This window comes from Euleptes europaea, chromosome 21 (assembly GCF_029931775.1).
Source record: "Euleptes europaea isolate rEulEur1 chromosome 21, rEulEur1.hap1, whole genome shotgun sequence".
NCBI lineage: Eukaryota > Metazoa > Chordata > Lepidosauria > Squamata > Sphaerodactylidae > Euleptes > Euleptes europaea.
In genome coordinates, this window is record NC_079332.1 from 4,908,591 (window position 1) to 4,925,440 (window position 16,850).

The 16,850-nt window shown below is 52.5% G+C and overlaps 2 protein-coding genes across 2 annotated transcripts; one reads left to right on the forward strand and one right to left on the reverse strand.

Annotated features, from left to right (window-relative positions):
- On the reverse strand, nucleotides 1-14,543 carry LOC130492586 (glucagon receptor-like). Its single transcript, XM_056866344.1, has 13 exons — nucleotides 14,469-14,543; nucleotides 13,922-14,018; nucleotides 12,377-12,484; nucleotides 10,597-10,718; nucleotides 10,043-10,149; nucleotides 9,014-9,170; nucleotides 7,977-8,136; nucleotides 6,880-6,940; nucleotides 5,328-5,397; nucleotides 2,076-2,164; nucleotides 1,439-1,577; nucleotides 796-837; nucleotides 1-91 (listed from the first exon to the last, which is right to left on the reverse strand). Exons 1-13 carry the CDS (start codon nucleotides 14,541-14,543, stop codon nucleotides 20-22), a joined length of 1,299 nt encoding a protein of 432 aa, XP_056722322.1. The 3' UTR covers nucleotides 1-19.
- Nucleotides 3,662-4,114, forward strand: LOC130492559 (interferon-induced transmembrane protein 1-like). The gene has a single exon (XM_056866315.1). The coding sequence runs from the start codon at nucleotides 3,662-3,664 to the stop codon at nucleotides 4,112-4,114; it is 453 nt and encodes a 150-aa protein (XP_056722293.1).
- Nucleotides 14,544-16,850: the final 2,307 nt, after the last annotated feature.

Here is a 16,850-nt window from a genome sequence, read left to right on the forward strand (position 1 = left end):
CGCTGGTTTGGGTCCTTCTTCATTGGGTGCAGCAAAGCGCCGTATGGTCCAGCTTCCAGAGGTGCCACCTCTTTTTCATTTCCGATTTCACCTGGATGAAAAGGAGGTGTTGGTTAATATTTGACCACGGTCCCACTGTGTGGGGTTTTTGTTTAGTTGTTGATCGTATCACTGAGCTCAGCGAAAGGGGTGTTGGGCCTTGGCTCCCCAGCAGGGCACCTGCTTGGCAAGTAGAAGGTGCCAGCCCCCAAGCTATGGCAGGGAAGGTGATTGCGTACCCGGTGTCAGGGAGAACTCTGCCGGAGAACCCCTGCCAGGCTAGACCAGTGTTTAGCCTTACCAGGACCCACATTTAATCCCCCAGATGGCACAATAGAGTTAGGCGGCAGGAAGAAGGTGAAGGCAGGAAGGTTTCCCTGGCAGGGTGTGGCTGCTCAAGATGAGTGCCCAAGAGTGACTGGGTAGGGGGTGCAGTAGAAGAAGAGTTGGGTTTTATATACCGATTTTCTCTACCTTTTCAGGAGAATCAAACTGGCTTACACTCTCCTTCCCTTCCCCTCCCCACAACAGACACCCTGTGAGGGAGGTGGGGCTGAGAGCGTTCAGAGAGAGCTGTGACTAGCCCAAGGTCACCCAGCTGGCTTCATGTGGAAGAGCGGGGAAACCAACCCAGTTCTCCAGATTAGCCTCCGCTGCTCATGTGGAGGAGCGGGGGAATTGAACCCGGTTCTCCAGATCAGAGTCCCACCGCTCCAAGCCACCTCTCTTGACCACTGCACCACGCTGGCTCCCTACCTCCTTATTTGCAAAGCAGTAGAGTACAGCGACCAGGAACCCCTGTGAAACAGAAAAGATAGTATGAATCTGCAGGCATGGACAGAAAAGGGAAGGAATGGGGCGGGGGGCTTGAGGGTTCCTTTGCCTTGATTGCACTGAACTACTAGCTGGGCATAGTCAAACAGGAGGAGGGGCCGTGGCTCAGCAGCCGAGCATCTGCTTGGCATGCGGAAGGGCCCTGGTTCAATCCCCTGCTTCTCCAGCTAAAAAGGACCAGGCGGGAGGTGATGTGGAAGACCTGGAGACCCTGGATAGGCAAGACTGACCTTGATGGACCGATGGTCCAATTCAGTGCAGGGCGGCTTCATGTGTTTGGTCAAGTTGCCTGGACACCCTTCCTGCTGGAGACTGCGCTGTATAACTGATCCTTTTTGTTTGCCCTAAATCTACAGCCTTGCAGCTTCTTATGCAGTCACTCCTGTTGGCCCCTTTCATTTTTGCCCCATTTATAGAGGCATATAACCGGGACTGACCCATACCTCCAACCGCCGAGAGGCTGATCAGAATATGGGAAATGTTCCCTACCGAAAGGGGGGGAGAGGGAAGGCAGCCGTGGCAGAAAGGGAGAGAATCGGAACCCCAGAACCCTTTGCCAACCCACCTGGAAGGAGTTGAGGAACAGCGTGAAGAACACTTTGATGTAGCGCAAGACGCCCGTGGTCTGTTCGTCAGTGGCAAAGATGAAGACCACCTCGTGGATCCCAAAGAGGGGGATGAGGGTGAGGGTAGCTTTAGCTAGCCTGAGAGAGAAGAGAAGCCAAAACCGGAGATGAGGCTCCGTTCGGAGGCCACGAACAACCCAGAGTTTGCTTGTGATGGACGTGAAGCTGGTTAAGTTTCTGGGGTCTTCCCTGCCATGACGTACTGGGACCAAAGACTTCTGTCCTCGGTCCATCCTCAATTTGTTGTGCTTGTCTTAACAAATGGAGGTTTCTCTCCCAGTGACCAGGACTTCGCGCCAGTTTAATCCTGACTAAGACCCCCAGTTAGTGGGAAAGGAGGGGAAAAAATCTGTTCAGCTGCCCACAATGAGGCAGTGTGACAAGCCGGAGTCAGCCGCAGCGTGACAGCCCAACAAGGAACCCAGCCCATGCTCATCATGAACAAACTTCTAGGTTGTTTGTGATGTCTGAATGCCACCTTGGTGGGGATAAGTGTTGAGTCGCACTCAGCGCGGGATGTTCCTGCAGATGCTGGCATCAGCAGGTTCCCTTGGTAGCCCCCGTGATCACACTCACCGCAATTTATAGTCTGCGTAGCCCTTCTGATTGGCTCTCAGCTTGGCCAAGATCACCTTGAGGATCTGCATGAAGATCAGCAGGTTGATCTGGGGGAAAGGGGAAGAGAAGCAAAGCGGGGAGGGGGTGTAATTAAAACTGACACATATTCCCCTGAGGGCAGGATAGTAATGTTTTAGATAGAACGCGTTTGATTAAAGGTCATTTAAAAAGTTGTCCGTCTTGGAGCAACCTGTTCCGTCTCAGTTCCCAATGCACTTTAGAAATCTGTAAACTGCTTCTCAGCTTGTGCTCCCAGAACAGAGCACCACAGAGCCATTTCGAAAAACCACCACAAGCAGCACCCCAAAGCACCAATTCCCAAGGTTTAGCCAAACCAGACAATTTTTACTGATTTGTTGGGGGCGGGGGGAGAGATTTTAAGTGTCTTCTTGCATCTGATAAAGTGGGCTGTAGTGCATGGAAGCTTATGCCGGAATAAGATCATATTAATCTTTAAAGAGCTGTAAGACTGTTTATTTTTTGCTGCAGCAGAGGGCTAACCCTCTTCCGGTGGAATGACAGCTTCTATAGCAACCACCGGCACACAAAAGGCTTCATCCTTACAGCAAGTGGGGTACTATTCAGTTTACAGGGAGGAAGGAACCAATGGGATGCAGGGGGGCCGCCGAGGAACACCCTCAGGTTTGGGATTTAAACGGGGAATCGAACCCAGGACTCTCAGATCCACATCTCATGTATTTCATAAGAACATAAGAAAGGCCATGCTAGATCAGACCCAGGCCCATCAAGTCCAGCAGTCTGTTCACACAGGGGCCAACCAGGTGCCTCTAGGAAGCCCACAAACAAGACGGCAGCAGCAGCATTCTCCTGCCTGTGTACCACAGCACCTAATATAATAGGCATGCTCCTCTGATCCTGGAGAGAATAGGGATGCATCATGACTAGTATCGATTTTGACTAGTAGCCATGAATAGCCCTCTCCTCCATGAAAAGGTCCACTCCCCTCTTCAAGCCTTCCAAGTTGGCAGCTATCACCACATCCTGGGGCAGGGAGTTCCACAATTTAACTATGCATTGGAAGGTCAGCGTTGTTTAGCAGTTGGAGCGTCAGCCTAAGACGACACCCCACCCCGGGGTTCAGATCTCTGCCCAGCCATGAAATTCACCGGGCCACCGTGGGCCAGTCACCACCTCTCATCTTAACCTACCACACAGGGTTGCCGCGAAGATAAAACAGAGGATGGGAGAACTGCAAATGCCCGCCCTGAGCCCTTCGGAGGACGGGCAGGATAAAAAAACCGGGGTGGATGAAAAAGCAATGCACGCGGCCATTGAAATAACAACTACCACAGTCAACTTGGACAGGTGAACCACGCTGCTCTCTCCCCCCACCCATGACAGGTGGATTGACAGTTGACAGTTATCCCCTCAAGCTGTTGCTTAGCAACTCCATAGAACCGTCTCCAGGCAGGACGGCGGTCCAGCGGTCCCTACGGCCGCTTCTGACCTTCCGTCCATCCAGCAGAAACGGGGACGCGGGCTGACCCTTTCCTTGACTCCATGCCAACGACCCTTGGTACACCATGCAGCCGCCAATCACGCCCGTCCCGCCCGTTCAGCCTTCTATGTACCTCGAAACGCAGACCCAGTATGCCCAGAGGCAGCCTCGGCCCCCCGGCCCCTACAACCAGGTGTGGGCCGCCCAAGCCACCGTTCTCACGGTCGAGGTGCAGCCGCCTGACTACGTGCTCTGGTCGCTCTTCAACACCCTCTTCCTGAACAACTTCTGCTTCGGCTTTGTCGCCCTCATCTACTCCATCAAGGCGCGGGACTGCAAGGTCCTCCGCGACCTCGAAGGGGCGACCCGCTTCGGCAAGATGGCCCGGATCTTCAACTTCGTGGCCATCATCGTGGGGATCATCATCTTCATCATCGGGGTGGTGCTGGCGGCCACCGTCGCGAAGGAGACCCTGAAAAAATGGAACTCCATGCTGCAGTCCGTCTCCGAACTGCGTTCGCTCCACAAGCACGACTAAGCCGAGCATCCGGGATCGCCTCAGTCGACGTCCTGTCCCCAGTGAATAGCGACTGCCCCTTTTTCGTTGGAAGTTGCACCTTCTCTGCCGCGAACAAAGCATCCCACAAGTACGGCTGGCACCACGCACCCTTCTAGAAAGGCAGATGTTTTCCGCTGCCTCCGGGGGACTCGGCCGACGGTCTCAAAACTGACGCAGAAGTCAAGGCAGAAAGGAAAACATCTCTCTGCTCCGACCTGCAGCGCTGTGACGGGGAAGAAGCCCTGTTTCCTTGTTTGCTTCGATGCGTTTCACGCGAAAAGTTATATTCAGGGCCGTTCTAGGAATGTAAAGTCTGAGGTGAATTGTGAACCAAAAAAAAAGTTTTAAAAAAGCAACGTGACCCGTGTTTTCTTCAGAAAGGAAAGAAGGGCCTCAGAATTTTCACCCACGGTCTGTCTCACGAGCATGAAAGCCATGTCATAGGTTCAGAATCAGCGTGTGCCCATCAGACTGGAAGAGTCTCTCCCTCACATTGGACTGCTTTCCAGATGCGACTAGCTAAGGTTTCCACCTGTAAGGAGGGAGTGGTGTGGAGACTGGGGAGAGCCAGCGTGGTGTAGTGGTTTGGAGCGGTGGACTCTAAATCTGGAGAACCGGGTTTGATTCCCCACTCCTCCACACGAGTGGCAGACTCTAATATGATCCAACTGGGTTGGTTTCCCCACTCCTCCATGTGAGCGGCGGACGCTAATCTGGTGATCCGGGTTGGTTTGCCCACTCCTCCGCCTGAAGCCAGCTGGGTGACCTTGGGCTAGTCACAGCTCTTTTAAAGCTCTCTCAGCCCCATCTATCTCACAGGGTGTCTGTTGCGGGAAGAGGACAGGAAGGCGATTGTAAGCCAGTTTGACTCCCTTAACTGGTAGAAAAATCAGCATATAAAAACCAACTCTCCTTCTTCTTCCTCTTCCTCTTCCTCTTCGCCTTCAGACACACACAAACCCAGATCAGCATTCTGAATGGCCCAGTCCTGGAAGACTGCACCAACTGCCTTTCCCCCCTGAACACCTGGATGGACTTGGGTGTTCAACGCACTGCCGGGCAAAGGAATGGTCAGTTCTGGCCAGGGGGAAGGGCTGCCTTTCTTAGTGGAAGCCTGAGACGGGGCAAAGCCCACTTGGTGTCCTGAAGCCACTAGGAAGGCATTGCATGCCCTAAAACACAAGGCACTCACCAAGGATGCTAGCAGAATAGGGATCCGAATAATCCACCAATAAGCCATGTTCTCATTCAGGGCCCAGCACCTGCAACACAGGGAAAGGCGGACAGTTCCGCTTGAGTTAGTTGAACTGGCAGGAAACGTAAGAACGTAAGAGAAGCCCTGCTGGATCAGACCCGAGGCCCATCAAATCCAGCAGTCTATTCACACAGTAGCCAACCAGGTGCCTCTAGGAAGCCCCCAAACAAGACCACTGCAGCAGCAGCATCCTGCCTTTCTTCCACAGCCCCTAATATAATAGGCATGCTCCTCTGATCCTGGAGAGAATAGGTATGCATCATGACTAGTATTCATTTTGACTAGTAGCCAAGGATACTCCTTTCCTCCATAAGAACATTAGAAAGGCCCTGCTGGATCAGACCAAGGTCCATCAAGTCCAGCAGTCTGTTCACACAGGGGCCAACCAGGTGCCTCTAGGAAGCCCCCAAACAAGACCACAGCAGCAGCACCATCCTGCCTGTGCTCCACAGCACATAATAGAATAGGCAGCTCCTCTGATACTGGAGAGAAGGAAGGAAGGAGGGAGAGAGGGAAGGAAGATAACTGCCCTGCTGGATCAGACCAAGGCCCATCCAGTCCCGCAGTCTGTTCACACGGGGGCCAACCAGGTGCCTCTAGGAAGCCCACAAACAAGACGGCTACAGCAGCACCATCCTGCCTGTGTCCCACAGCACCGAATATAATAGGCATGCTGACTAGTATCTATTTTAACTAGTAGCCATGAATAGCCCTCTCCTCCATGAGCTTGTCCACTCCCCATTTAAAGCCTTCTAAGTTGGTAGCCATCACCACATCCTGGGGCAGGGAGTCCCACAATTTAAGCCTGACTGGAAATTTTGGATCCATCCAGGTTTACTTTGCCGTGATGCACACAGCACTCCCGAAGTAAGAAGCACCAGAGAGCTTGAAAAAGTCAAGGAGCAGCGTCAATCCGTGGTATAGTTTAACTAGCCATGGTTAACTGATCGTCCAAGCGTGGGCCACTGTGCTGACTGCGGCATAGATTTATGGCTGCGTGTTAACCCCGGCCGGTAGAGAATAAACGATCAGCAGGGCAAAGCTTTCCTTCAGCCGGCCACTGCCATGCAGACTGGGTTAGCCAGCCCATCCGTTTACAAGAGAGAACGCTCTCGAACTTTGAAATCTGAAATGAGCCGAATCCTGTTATTGCAGAGCTAGCCTTAGTTAAAATAAACCACGGCTTCAAGCAAGGTCTGGACCCAGCCCAAGGGGGGTAAATAAACCAAGTCCAAACTTTGTTTTACTAACCCTAAACATGATTAGCCCCGCGGCCTGCATTCGGATGACCCCACGCTAACCGTGCAATCCTTTGCAGAGTTACTCCAGTCTAAGCCCATTGAAATGAATGAGTATAGACCGGAGTCCACTCTCCTTAGGATTGTGCTGTAAGCACAGTCGGTCGAAACCTCTGCTCCGTGGGATGGTTGCACTGAGCCGCTCACCCTACCCGCCCCCCAGTCCCCCGCACGGCACTGTCTCCACTTACTCTGAATTCTCCTTTAGATACTTGGCCGCCATCCATGGGACCACAAAGGCCATGGGGGTCCCTGCAAGACAAAAAATGTCCCGTGATGTAAAAAAACAAGCTAGTTCAACCGCTGGACAGACAGGGAAAGAGGGGTTCTGTTTTTAACCCTCTGCTGTAAAAACAAAAAAGGCCATTGCTGCTACCAATCAGGCAGGGTTTTTCTGAAGCCAGCTGACTCCCCAGAAGTCAATCCGAAATGGGCAAGCTGCCAGGGACACAACGGTTTGGTGTACATACAGAGTTTGGCCGATATTCCACCTTGTTTGGTAGAGTGTTTTCAGCAAGGAGTGGGAAATGGAAGGAAGGCAGGATAGAGAGAGGAGACACTTTTCTCATTCTCTGGTAATATTAGAACTCGGGGCCGCCCCGCAGAACTGCTTGGCTGTAGACCCAGGGCAGACGAAAAGGAACTATTTCTTTGCACAAGAGGTACTTGACCGTTGGAACTCGCTGCCACCAGACAGGGTGAGGGGGCCATTGGCTTACGTGGATTTAAAGGGAGCTGGGTCGATGTATGGAGGATCAGTCTATTGCTCGCTTATCAGCCGTAATGGCTGAATGGGACCTTTGGGCTAAGGGCCAGAATGCTTCTAATCGTGTGACACCAGGGAGATTCGAGCAGGGAGGGAGGGTTGCCTGCTGGTCCTCCTTGCAGGCCTTCCACGGGCAACTGGTTGGCCACCGCTGGAAACAGGGCGCTAGGCTGGATGGATCTTGAGCCCAACCCAGCAGGGTTTATGGAAGACTCTAGGACGGCTGGTAGCACTGGGTGTATTCTGCAACAGTACTATGGGGGTTGCTTTAAGTCAGTAGCACACCCTTTGCCAATGCTCCCCTGCATGTAGAAAGCTAACCTCTTGGGGAGGCGGTACAGCCCAGGCTTCTCCCTGAAGGGTGCTTTTCTCAGTGCAGGGAGTTTGCTGTGGCGCAACAAGCCAACGGAGCCCGCCCGCCCCCTTGCCGCCTGGATTGATATAATCTGACGGGAGGTTTGCCGATTCTGCTGACTGCAACGAAGCCCAACCCACCTTGCCCAGCAAAGGTTTACTCCTTACCCCAGCCGAGGTACAGGTAGAGGGTGTAGTAATTCTTCTCTGAAAAGACAGCTCCGATCAGAAGCTTGTACAGGTAGATCGCCTCCACCAGAAACCAATAGTGATTGGCCAGGATACAATACTGCATCACCACCTGAGCCACTCGGCAGCCAATCGCAGCCTGGGGAGAAACAGAAGGCACGTGTTAAATATAAAACCGTCACAATTGAATCTTTGCCGCAACCAGTAAGAAGGACTCAGCAGAGGAAGGCGATGGCAAACCACCCTCGGCTTCTCACTTGCCTTGAAAGCCCCTTATGTAGCTAAGGTCAGGGGTGGTATTCAGGACAGCCGAGAAGAAGTCAGTCTTCACACAGCATCTAAATTAACTCGAGGAACTCACTGCTACAGGATGCAATGATGATCACTATCTTATAAAGATAAAGGTCCCCTGCGCAAGCACCGAGTCATTCCTGCCCCATGGGGTGATGTCACATCCCGATGTTTCCTAGGCAGACTTTGTTTATGGGGTGGTTTGCCAGTGCCTTCCCTGGTCATCTTCCCTTTACCCCCAGCAAGCTGGGTCCTCATTTTACCAACCTCGGAAGGATGGAAGACGGAGTCGACCTTGAGCTGGCACCTGAACCCGACTTCCATCGAGATCGAACTTGGGTCGTGAGCAGAGCTTGGACTGCAGTACTGCAGCTTACCACTCTGCGCCACAGGCCTCCTTATCTTAGATAGCATAAAGGAGGAATGAGGAAACAAATACGTGGAAGAGAGGTCTGTTATTGGTTATTAGCCGGGATGAGAAAATGGAGCCTCCATGTTCACAGGCAGTAATCTTCTGAATACTGTGGGTGAAGGTACTTATCGTTTGCAGGTGACCATGTTCTAGAAGGATATAGTTCTAGACTCACTTTGTGCCTTCTGATCAGGACAGTGCAACTGGAATAGACTATCGTTCTAAGGTGACCAGACTATCGTTCTAAGGTGTCTAAGCAAGGCCAAGACGTCCTCCCATCCTCCCCGGAACAGCCCAAGACGGGACGACTCACTTCGGTGCTCAGCAGGGCTTCCCAGTCAGACATGCCAAAGACCTCCTTCCCCCACATCTTCTCCAGCAACGAATCCTTCACGATCACAGAAAGCGCCCGGAGCCCAAAGGAGGCAAAGAGGTTCGCGTGGATGTAGTTCCGGGTGCAGCGCAGCTTCCTGCGGGGTCCAGAAATGACATGGCACTCAAAAGCCGGGGAGGCCGCCCCCTCTCCCCGAAGCCCCTGGGTCTGCCCGCTTGGTTGAGGGCCCGAACTCCCTGTCAAAAGTTCCCCCAAGCCAGTTGGCCTTCTTTAAAAACAGCCGTAGCAATTGAAAAACAAGGGAGGCGGACAAAGGTTAAAATCGCCGGCGTAAAAAGTGAAAGACCAAAACAATAGAAATAATAGAAGTAAAAGCAAGATTGCAGTGAGGAAGGCTCAGCGGAGCCACTGACCAGGGGGACAAAGCAAGCAGGAAAAATGCAGACAGATAATAACATCCAACCAGCAGCAAGCCATAAAAGCGTGGGTATTTTCTAAAAGAGGATACTCGTTCAGCCATCCTCTAAAGCCCTCTGCTTTCTATCCCCAGTCTGTCAAGGTGTGAAACTCTTTGTTCCCCATGGCTATTTTAATCCTGGTTGTTTGCTGAGTTTGCACCCTCCGATCACTCAACAGAATACTTGAACTCCTCTTTCAGTTCCAACGTTGCCCTGCTGGGTGTGGATTTTTATCTCTCGTGCGGGCCGCCTTGAAAAGTAGCTCACAAACCCAGTCGAAAACAGGCTGTTCCACCTCTTCGTGGAAAGGGGACTGCAGAGGCAGGGGGCCATCACCGAGGAAGCCCCGCCATTTGAGTTTTGGAAAACTCCCACTCAGGACGTTGGTTAATTTCTTGGAGCATCTCCTCCACACACACACACACACACACACACACTCAGGCACACACACTTCTGACAGTGCTCCCAAACAGACAGCAACCTCAACAAGGGTCGACATCCACCCCCACGGTGTTCTTACTGGGCAGGCACAGAGACCCGGCGGCAATACCTGAAAACGGTAAGAATGAGGAGGGCCAGGACCAGGGCCAGCAGCGACAGGGAGTAGCCCACCGTGTAGAGGACTTTGAAGCTGGCCATCAACCGGTGGGCCCCTTCCTGTACCAAAGGGAAAGAGAGCCACTTAGAGGAGTGGGGAGAAAAGCAGAGTGTAAAGAAAGTAAATTAAATAAGCAAACATCCAACCCTCCGCTAGCGCCGACAAAGAAGAAGAAGAAGAGTTGGTTTTTATATGCCAACTTTCTCTACCACTTAAGGGAGAATCAAACCAGCTTACAATCGCCTTCCCCTCCCCACAACAGACACCCTATGAGGTAGGTGGGGCTGAGAGTGTGTGACTACCCCAAGGTCACCCAGCTGGCTTCGTGTGTAGGAGTGGGGAAACCAACCCAGTTCACCAGATTAGCCTCCGCCGCTCATGTGGAGGAGTGGGGAATAAAACCCGGTTCTCCAGATCAGACTCCACTGCTCCAAACCACCATTCTTAACCACTACACCACCCTGGCTCTCCCCCGGCAGCAAGTCCGACCACTTTCCCCTTCTCGCCTCTTCGCTGGCGGCTTCCGTCTCCTCTTTGCACTGGGAATGGTCCCTCCAGGTCTCCGTCCCGTTCTGCAACGCCCAGCGCCCGTCGGCCTCGCACTTGCGGCTCACCTGCCCGTGTTCAACTGCAAGCACAGAAGTGGGCAGAGCGCCAGGCTGAAGCATGCGGAAGGAACTGTTTAGAATCAGAATCAGGGCTTGGGTTTGGGCGGGAGGCAGGCCGAAACGGGCTTCAGTTTGGGGGGGCTGCAGACGGCCCTCCCTGGGGGTGGGCTGAAGGCATAAAAGCAGCTCGACGCATGGGGGGGGATCTCCCTTGCGAGAGTTTCCATGCTGAAGCCACGCGTGCCTTGCAGCAGCGGATGGTGGCAGCGTGGGAACCTTTCATGTAATGCAGGCGGAGGTGTGTGCCGAACCGCTTTGCATCTTACAGCCACCAGATGGCGCTGCCACCACACAATGGTGACCTCTTGTGTGGCCATTCCCTGTGTGGGGAAACCCTTTGCAACACCCAACCCAGGCAAGGAGCTGTCCGCAGGATCCATGCAGCTGGTGGTGCTGAAAGGCCCAGGAGTCATAAGAACCAGGGTCCTCTAGGAAGCCCCCAAACAAGACGATGGCAGCAGCACCATCCTGCCTGTGTTCCACGGTACCAAAGTCCTTGCACAGGCAACGTTTTCATTCATTTTTTCCCCTACCCCACCACTCTCTCCAGTGGATTACAGCAATCTCCCCTTCTCCGTTTTATCCAGTGCAGGGAGGTAAGCCCTGCGTCCGTTTCCCCCTCTGCAGTATGTTCAGTGGCACACCCTTCTGCTTTGCATGCAGAAGGACCCAGGTTCGATTCCTGACACCTCCAGGTAAAAGGTGTCAAGTGCAAAATCTGCTGGCAGCCCAAGGAGACAGCGGTGCCTGGCCTAAATTTACCCAGTTAGCCTCATGGTGGAGGGGAGATTTGAACGCTGGTCTTCTCAGTCCTAGCCTACCACTCCGACCACTACCCTACAGTTTCTGTTTTATTAGGGTGAACTCAGGGTCTTGCACCAAATGAGTCCCCCTTCTTCCTCTGCAAGATCCATGCGGTGTAACTTGCATTTCTGCAGTCATCTACAACCCAAGCTAGGTTCAGCCTCGCAGATCTGGAATTTCAGCACCACGGACAGGAATTCTGCACAGAGATTTCCTATTCTTTCCAACCGAGGCAGACTTGTGCCTGTCTCAGGATTTGCGTGGCTCTCTCGAGATTTGATTCCCATTGAGGGAAAAATGAGGAGCCTAGACCTGAATAGGCAAATGTGGAGAGATGGACAGAGAGGCCAGGCCCCTGGGGAGATTCCACCCCACAACCCTTTCAAGGGGTCTGAGGAGAAAGAAGAAGAGTTGATTTTTATATGCCAACTTTCTCTACCATTTAAGGAAGACTCAAACCGGCTTACAATCACCTTCCCTTCCCCTCCCCATAACAGACACCCTGTGAGGTAGGTGGGGCTGAAAGAGCTGTGACTTGCCCAAGGTCACCCAGTTGGCTTCATGAGGAGGACTGGGGAAACATCCAGTTCACCAGATTAGCCTCCGCTGCTCATGTGGAGGAGCGGGGAATCAAAACCAGTTCTCCAGGTCAGAGTCCACCGCTCCAAACCACCAGTCTTAACCACTACACCACTCTGGCTCTACACCACTACATGCTTAACCACTAGACCACGCTGGCTCCAAACCGCTACACCAAACCACTTTGGGGGCCCGCAACTCGTTGCTGTCCGAGCCATTTCAGAGACAGCTGTACCTTTTTCAAACCAGGGCAGGTAGAAGGGGCAGGAGACGTTGACAACGGTGCCCGGGCTCCCGTCCGGCCAGCAGGCGTACATATCAAAGGTTCGGTTGCAGAACAACCCTGCAAGAGGCAGAAGCAAGACCGGATAGGCAGGGCGGCGTTCGTCTAAGGATGGGACTGAAATATGCGGCATGTCACTCCAAAACGCAAAACAGATTGGACCTCTGTCATCCTCAGCATCCGTTAGCGATGCTAAGAGCGTGACAAGGCAGCTCTGGAGATGAACGGAGAACAGAACAGCCTCCCGTGGCTGAAATCCCACCCCAGCCACAAACACACCGTCTCTCACTCCACTTCTCTTCTACAATACCACCCTGCCTTGCAGGGCTGTCATGCAGATTGCTGACAGATGAAGAAGAGTTGGTTTGTATATGCTGATTTTCTCTGCCACTTAAGGGAGAATCAAACCGGCTTACAATCGCCTTCCCTTCCCCTCCCCACAACAGACACCTTGTGAGGTGGGTGGGGCTGAGAGAGCTCTAACAGAGCTGTGACTAGCCCAAGGTCACCCAGCTGGCTTCGTGTGTAGGAGAAGGGAAACCAACCTGGTTCACCAGATTAGCCTCCGCCGCTTACGTGGAAGAGTGGGGAAGCAAACCCAGTTCTCCAGATTAGAGTCCACACCTCTTAACCACTGTGCCACGCTGGCTCTCCAGATACTGCAAAGTTCTTTGAAAAGGAAAAAAAAGGGAAATCCTGTTCTGTCCTGTGGACGTATTTTATTGTCTTGATTTTGTAATTATTATTTTTTAATTTGGCAACTGGCTTGTGGCAAATTTAGCAAGGAGCTTTCAAGGCACTTGAGAAGCAGCAGCCGTGTGTCATTGCCTTCCTCTTCAGAGCCTTCCTTGGTGGTCCCCCATCCAAGTACCGACCTTGCTTAGTTCTGAGATCTGTCGAGGTCAGGCTATACCAGGCCAGCTCACCTCCCTAAGGCTGTAGTTATCATAAAATCATAGAGTTGGAAGGGATCACCAGGGTCATCTAGTCCAACCCCCTGCACAATGCAGGAAATTCACAACTACCTCTCCCTCCACACCCCCAGTGACCCCCGACTCCATGCTCAGAAGATGGCCAAGATGCCTTTCCTCTCATGAACTGCCTAAGTTCATAGAATCAGCATTGCTGACAGATGGCCATCTAGCCTCTGCTTAAAAACCTCCAGGGAAGGAGCACTTACCACCTCTCGAGGAAGCCTGTTCCACTGAGGAACCGCTCTAACCGTTAGAAAGTTCTCCCTACATACATACATAAACTTTTATTGGCATAATAACCACATTGCCAGATAAATTCTTTCTAATGCCCGGATAGAAACTCTTTTGATTTAATTTCAACCCGTTGGTTCTGGTCCGATCCATTTGGAAACCAAGCCAGATATTGCCACCAGACCCTCGGCAAGAGGCGAATGGTCAAGCCATCACCGGATAAAGAGTATAGGCTCACGAGAGAACTTGCTGGCCTTTCCACTTTAAGGCAACAGAACGGAGGATCCCTTACCGGGAGGATAAGGGTCATTGGCCATCTTCTTCAAGCATTCAGCCTTGTACCTCATCCATTCTTCAAATGTCTTCTCCAAAACCTTGGCACCGCAGCTCTGTGGAGTGCACAGCCTCATTAGATCTTGGTGGAGGCCTTCCCCAGGGCCTCTGTGTGACTTCGGGCAGTTACTGGGGACTGGTCTTTCCAGCCTTAGAGACAGCCCCAGGTGACGACGGGGCTGGAGAACGGCAAAGGGCCTGCTACTCTTAACCACGACACCGCTCTGGCTCTCTAGCGGTGACCCAGCTGGTGGCAATTGGTAATGCACTTACTGCAGATTGGATGGGGAAACCAATCTCAATGCCGAGCAGAGGCACACCGTGTTCATTTGAGCCCTCCGTCCCCCTCGCCCTGCTAAGGGGTGGCGCCAGGCAATGCCCATGCCCATCACATGAGCATGGCTGGGGAGATTCTGTCTCTGGGCCAGGAAAGATCCCTGCCGGCAACTGGATCACAATCTGGTTAAAAGCAAAATCAAAACTCAGCCCGCTTGCAACGTTCTTACCTCCGTGGAAATCAGGCTCACCCAGAGGAGATGAACGAGCCTCGTTGTGCACTGGGAGAGAAGCGCATCCCTCATGGTGGACCCTCACGCGCGGCTCACAGCACCAGAAGGACGGCGTCCCAAGACCCCTGAGAAAGAGAAAGGATCGGTGAAGGATGTTTCTAGGTGGCCTTTGGAGAAGCTTCAAAACAAGGCACAAGCCTTTACCGGTCGCTCCCCCCGGACAACCAGGACGGGTGGACCATTGTGGGTTAAGGGCACAGTGGACCCCTGCTTCCCGTGTTACCACCGATCAGAAACTCCTCCTGTTTTACACGACATCAGTGATACAACTAGATATGAAAAAGGTAATGACAGTGACGATCCGGAAGGGTCACCAGGCCTCGGCAGAGCACTGATCCGGGAGCAAGCCCGGCTGGACAGTGGGGCTTACATCTGAGTATGCAAATAGGTCTGCGCAGCATGACAGCAGGTTAGCCTCGAAGCACTGTGCAGTGGGACGGGTGCCATCCCCAGGCGCTTGAGGAGACAGGGTGAATTCATGACCCTCTCTGGAGCCTTCTCAGACAGTAGCACCGTAAGTGATGAAGAGGGCTAGGCACCCTTTGCCGTTTTAAATCCCTACATTGAGAAAGCTGGAATGGGAGAATTCCCCTGCTGTTTCATTTGTTACACATGTGATTTCTCCCCCATGCCCAATTTCAATTTGATAATTCGCGCCCCCTCCCCATTCTTATCAGGTCCGCAGCCACCTCTTTATCATGCATGGGTTGGTTTTCAGCGCTCTCTGGCATGCCCTCTCTCATCAACTCTTCACACTCCAGCAAAAACCTCTCCCTGCGGGTGCCAGAGGTCAGAGCAGAGCGTCCACCCTCTCCGATTCTATTCCGGGCTCCCTCCTGCCGCCTCCGAATGCCCCAGTTCCTTTAACAATACCAGATATTATGATGGTGTGGGAGGCCTCTTGAAAAAGGGCATTAATATCTACATAGAAAACGCAGAGTGCCAGGGTGCTCTCTGCCAAATACCACTTGCCACCCGCGTGGTCCAGCCAGACACACGGGCCTGTCTTTTCACTCAAGCCATTCCCTTTGCTCGTTCGCACAACTAACAGAGAAAGAGGGAGCATAGAGGAGTATGCGTGTGTGCACCAAACACCGGCTGTCTAGCCTTCTCCATCTTGCAAGTGAATGAAGACGGTGCCATTCCTTAGAACTCTGTTGGAGCTATGGTATGTGTGCGCGTGCCGAGGGGAAGATCCCGCCGACTTAATTGAGACGAACAAGTTGTTATCTCGCCGCGGTGCCCCAAAGGGAATTTTTATGCAGTTGGAAACACCCGAGAGGATCCGAGCAGCAACTTTTGTGTCACCGGCTGTCTGACAAAACCGAGGAATAAACCGTCTTGAACCAGAAAGCTGCTGCCGTTTGAACCCGACAAATGTGAACACACAGCCTTGTGAAAGCTCACGGGGCAATAAAATAACCCCTCTCCCCGACCCAACTCTTATCAAGCTTTACTCTGCTCTGGTTGGACCTCAACTAGAGTACTGTGTTCAGTTTTGGGCGCCACAATCTAAGAAAGATGTAGACAAGCTGGAACGTGTCCAGAGGAGGGCAACAAAGATGGCGAGGGGTCTGGAGGCCAAATCCTATGAGGAAAGGTTGAAGGGGCTGGGTATGTTTAGCCTGAAGAGGGGAAGACTGAGAGGGGATATGATAACTATCTTCAAGTACTTGAAGGGCTGTCATATAGAGGATGGTGCCGAGTTGTTTTCTGTTGCCCCAGAAGGTTGGACCAGAACCAACGGGTTGAAATGAAATCAAAAGAGTTTCTGTCTAGACATTGGGAAGAATTTTCTAACAGAGCGGTTCCTCAGTGGAACAGGCTTCCTTGGGAGGTGGTAAGCGCTCCTTCCCTGGAGGGTTTTAAACAGAGGCTAGAGGGCCATCTGTCAGCAATGCTGATTGTATAACCTTAAGCAGATGATGAAAGGGAATATATCTTGGTCATCTTCTGGGCATGTAGTGGGGGCCACTGGGTGTGTGTGTGGGGGGAGGTAGTTGTGAATTTCCTGCATTGTGCAGGGGGTTGGGCTAGATGACCCTGGTGGTCCCTTCGAACTCTATGATTCTATGAAGTGGGTTGTCCTCACCAGATAAGTCTATTGAGCAGGGACTGGCCAAACACGCAAAGCCGACCCATGTCAGCTGCACACTGGCCAGGCGAGAAGAGGTTTCGTTGGATCACTTTGATGGCTTCTGAAAGCTTAGGTTGTTTTTGCGAATGGGAGATGCAGTCTCAGTTGCGTCCAAAGAAAGCAAAACAGGAGTCAAAATGAACGATAAGACAAAGGAGAGACACTGTCCTTCAGTGTTACTC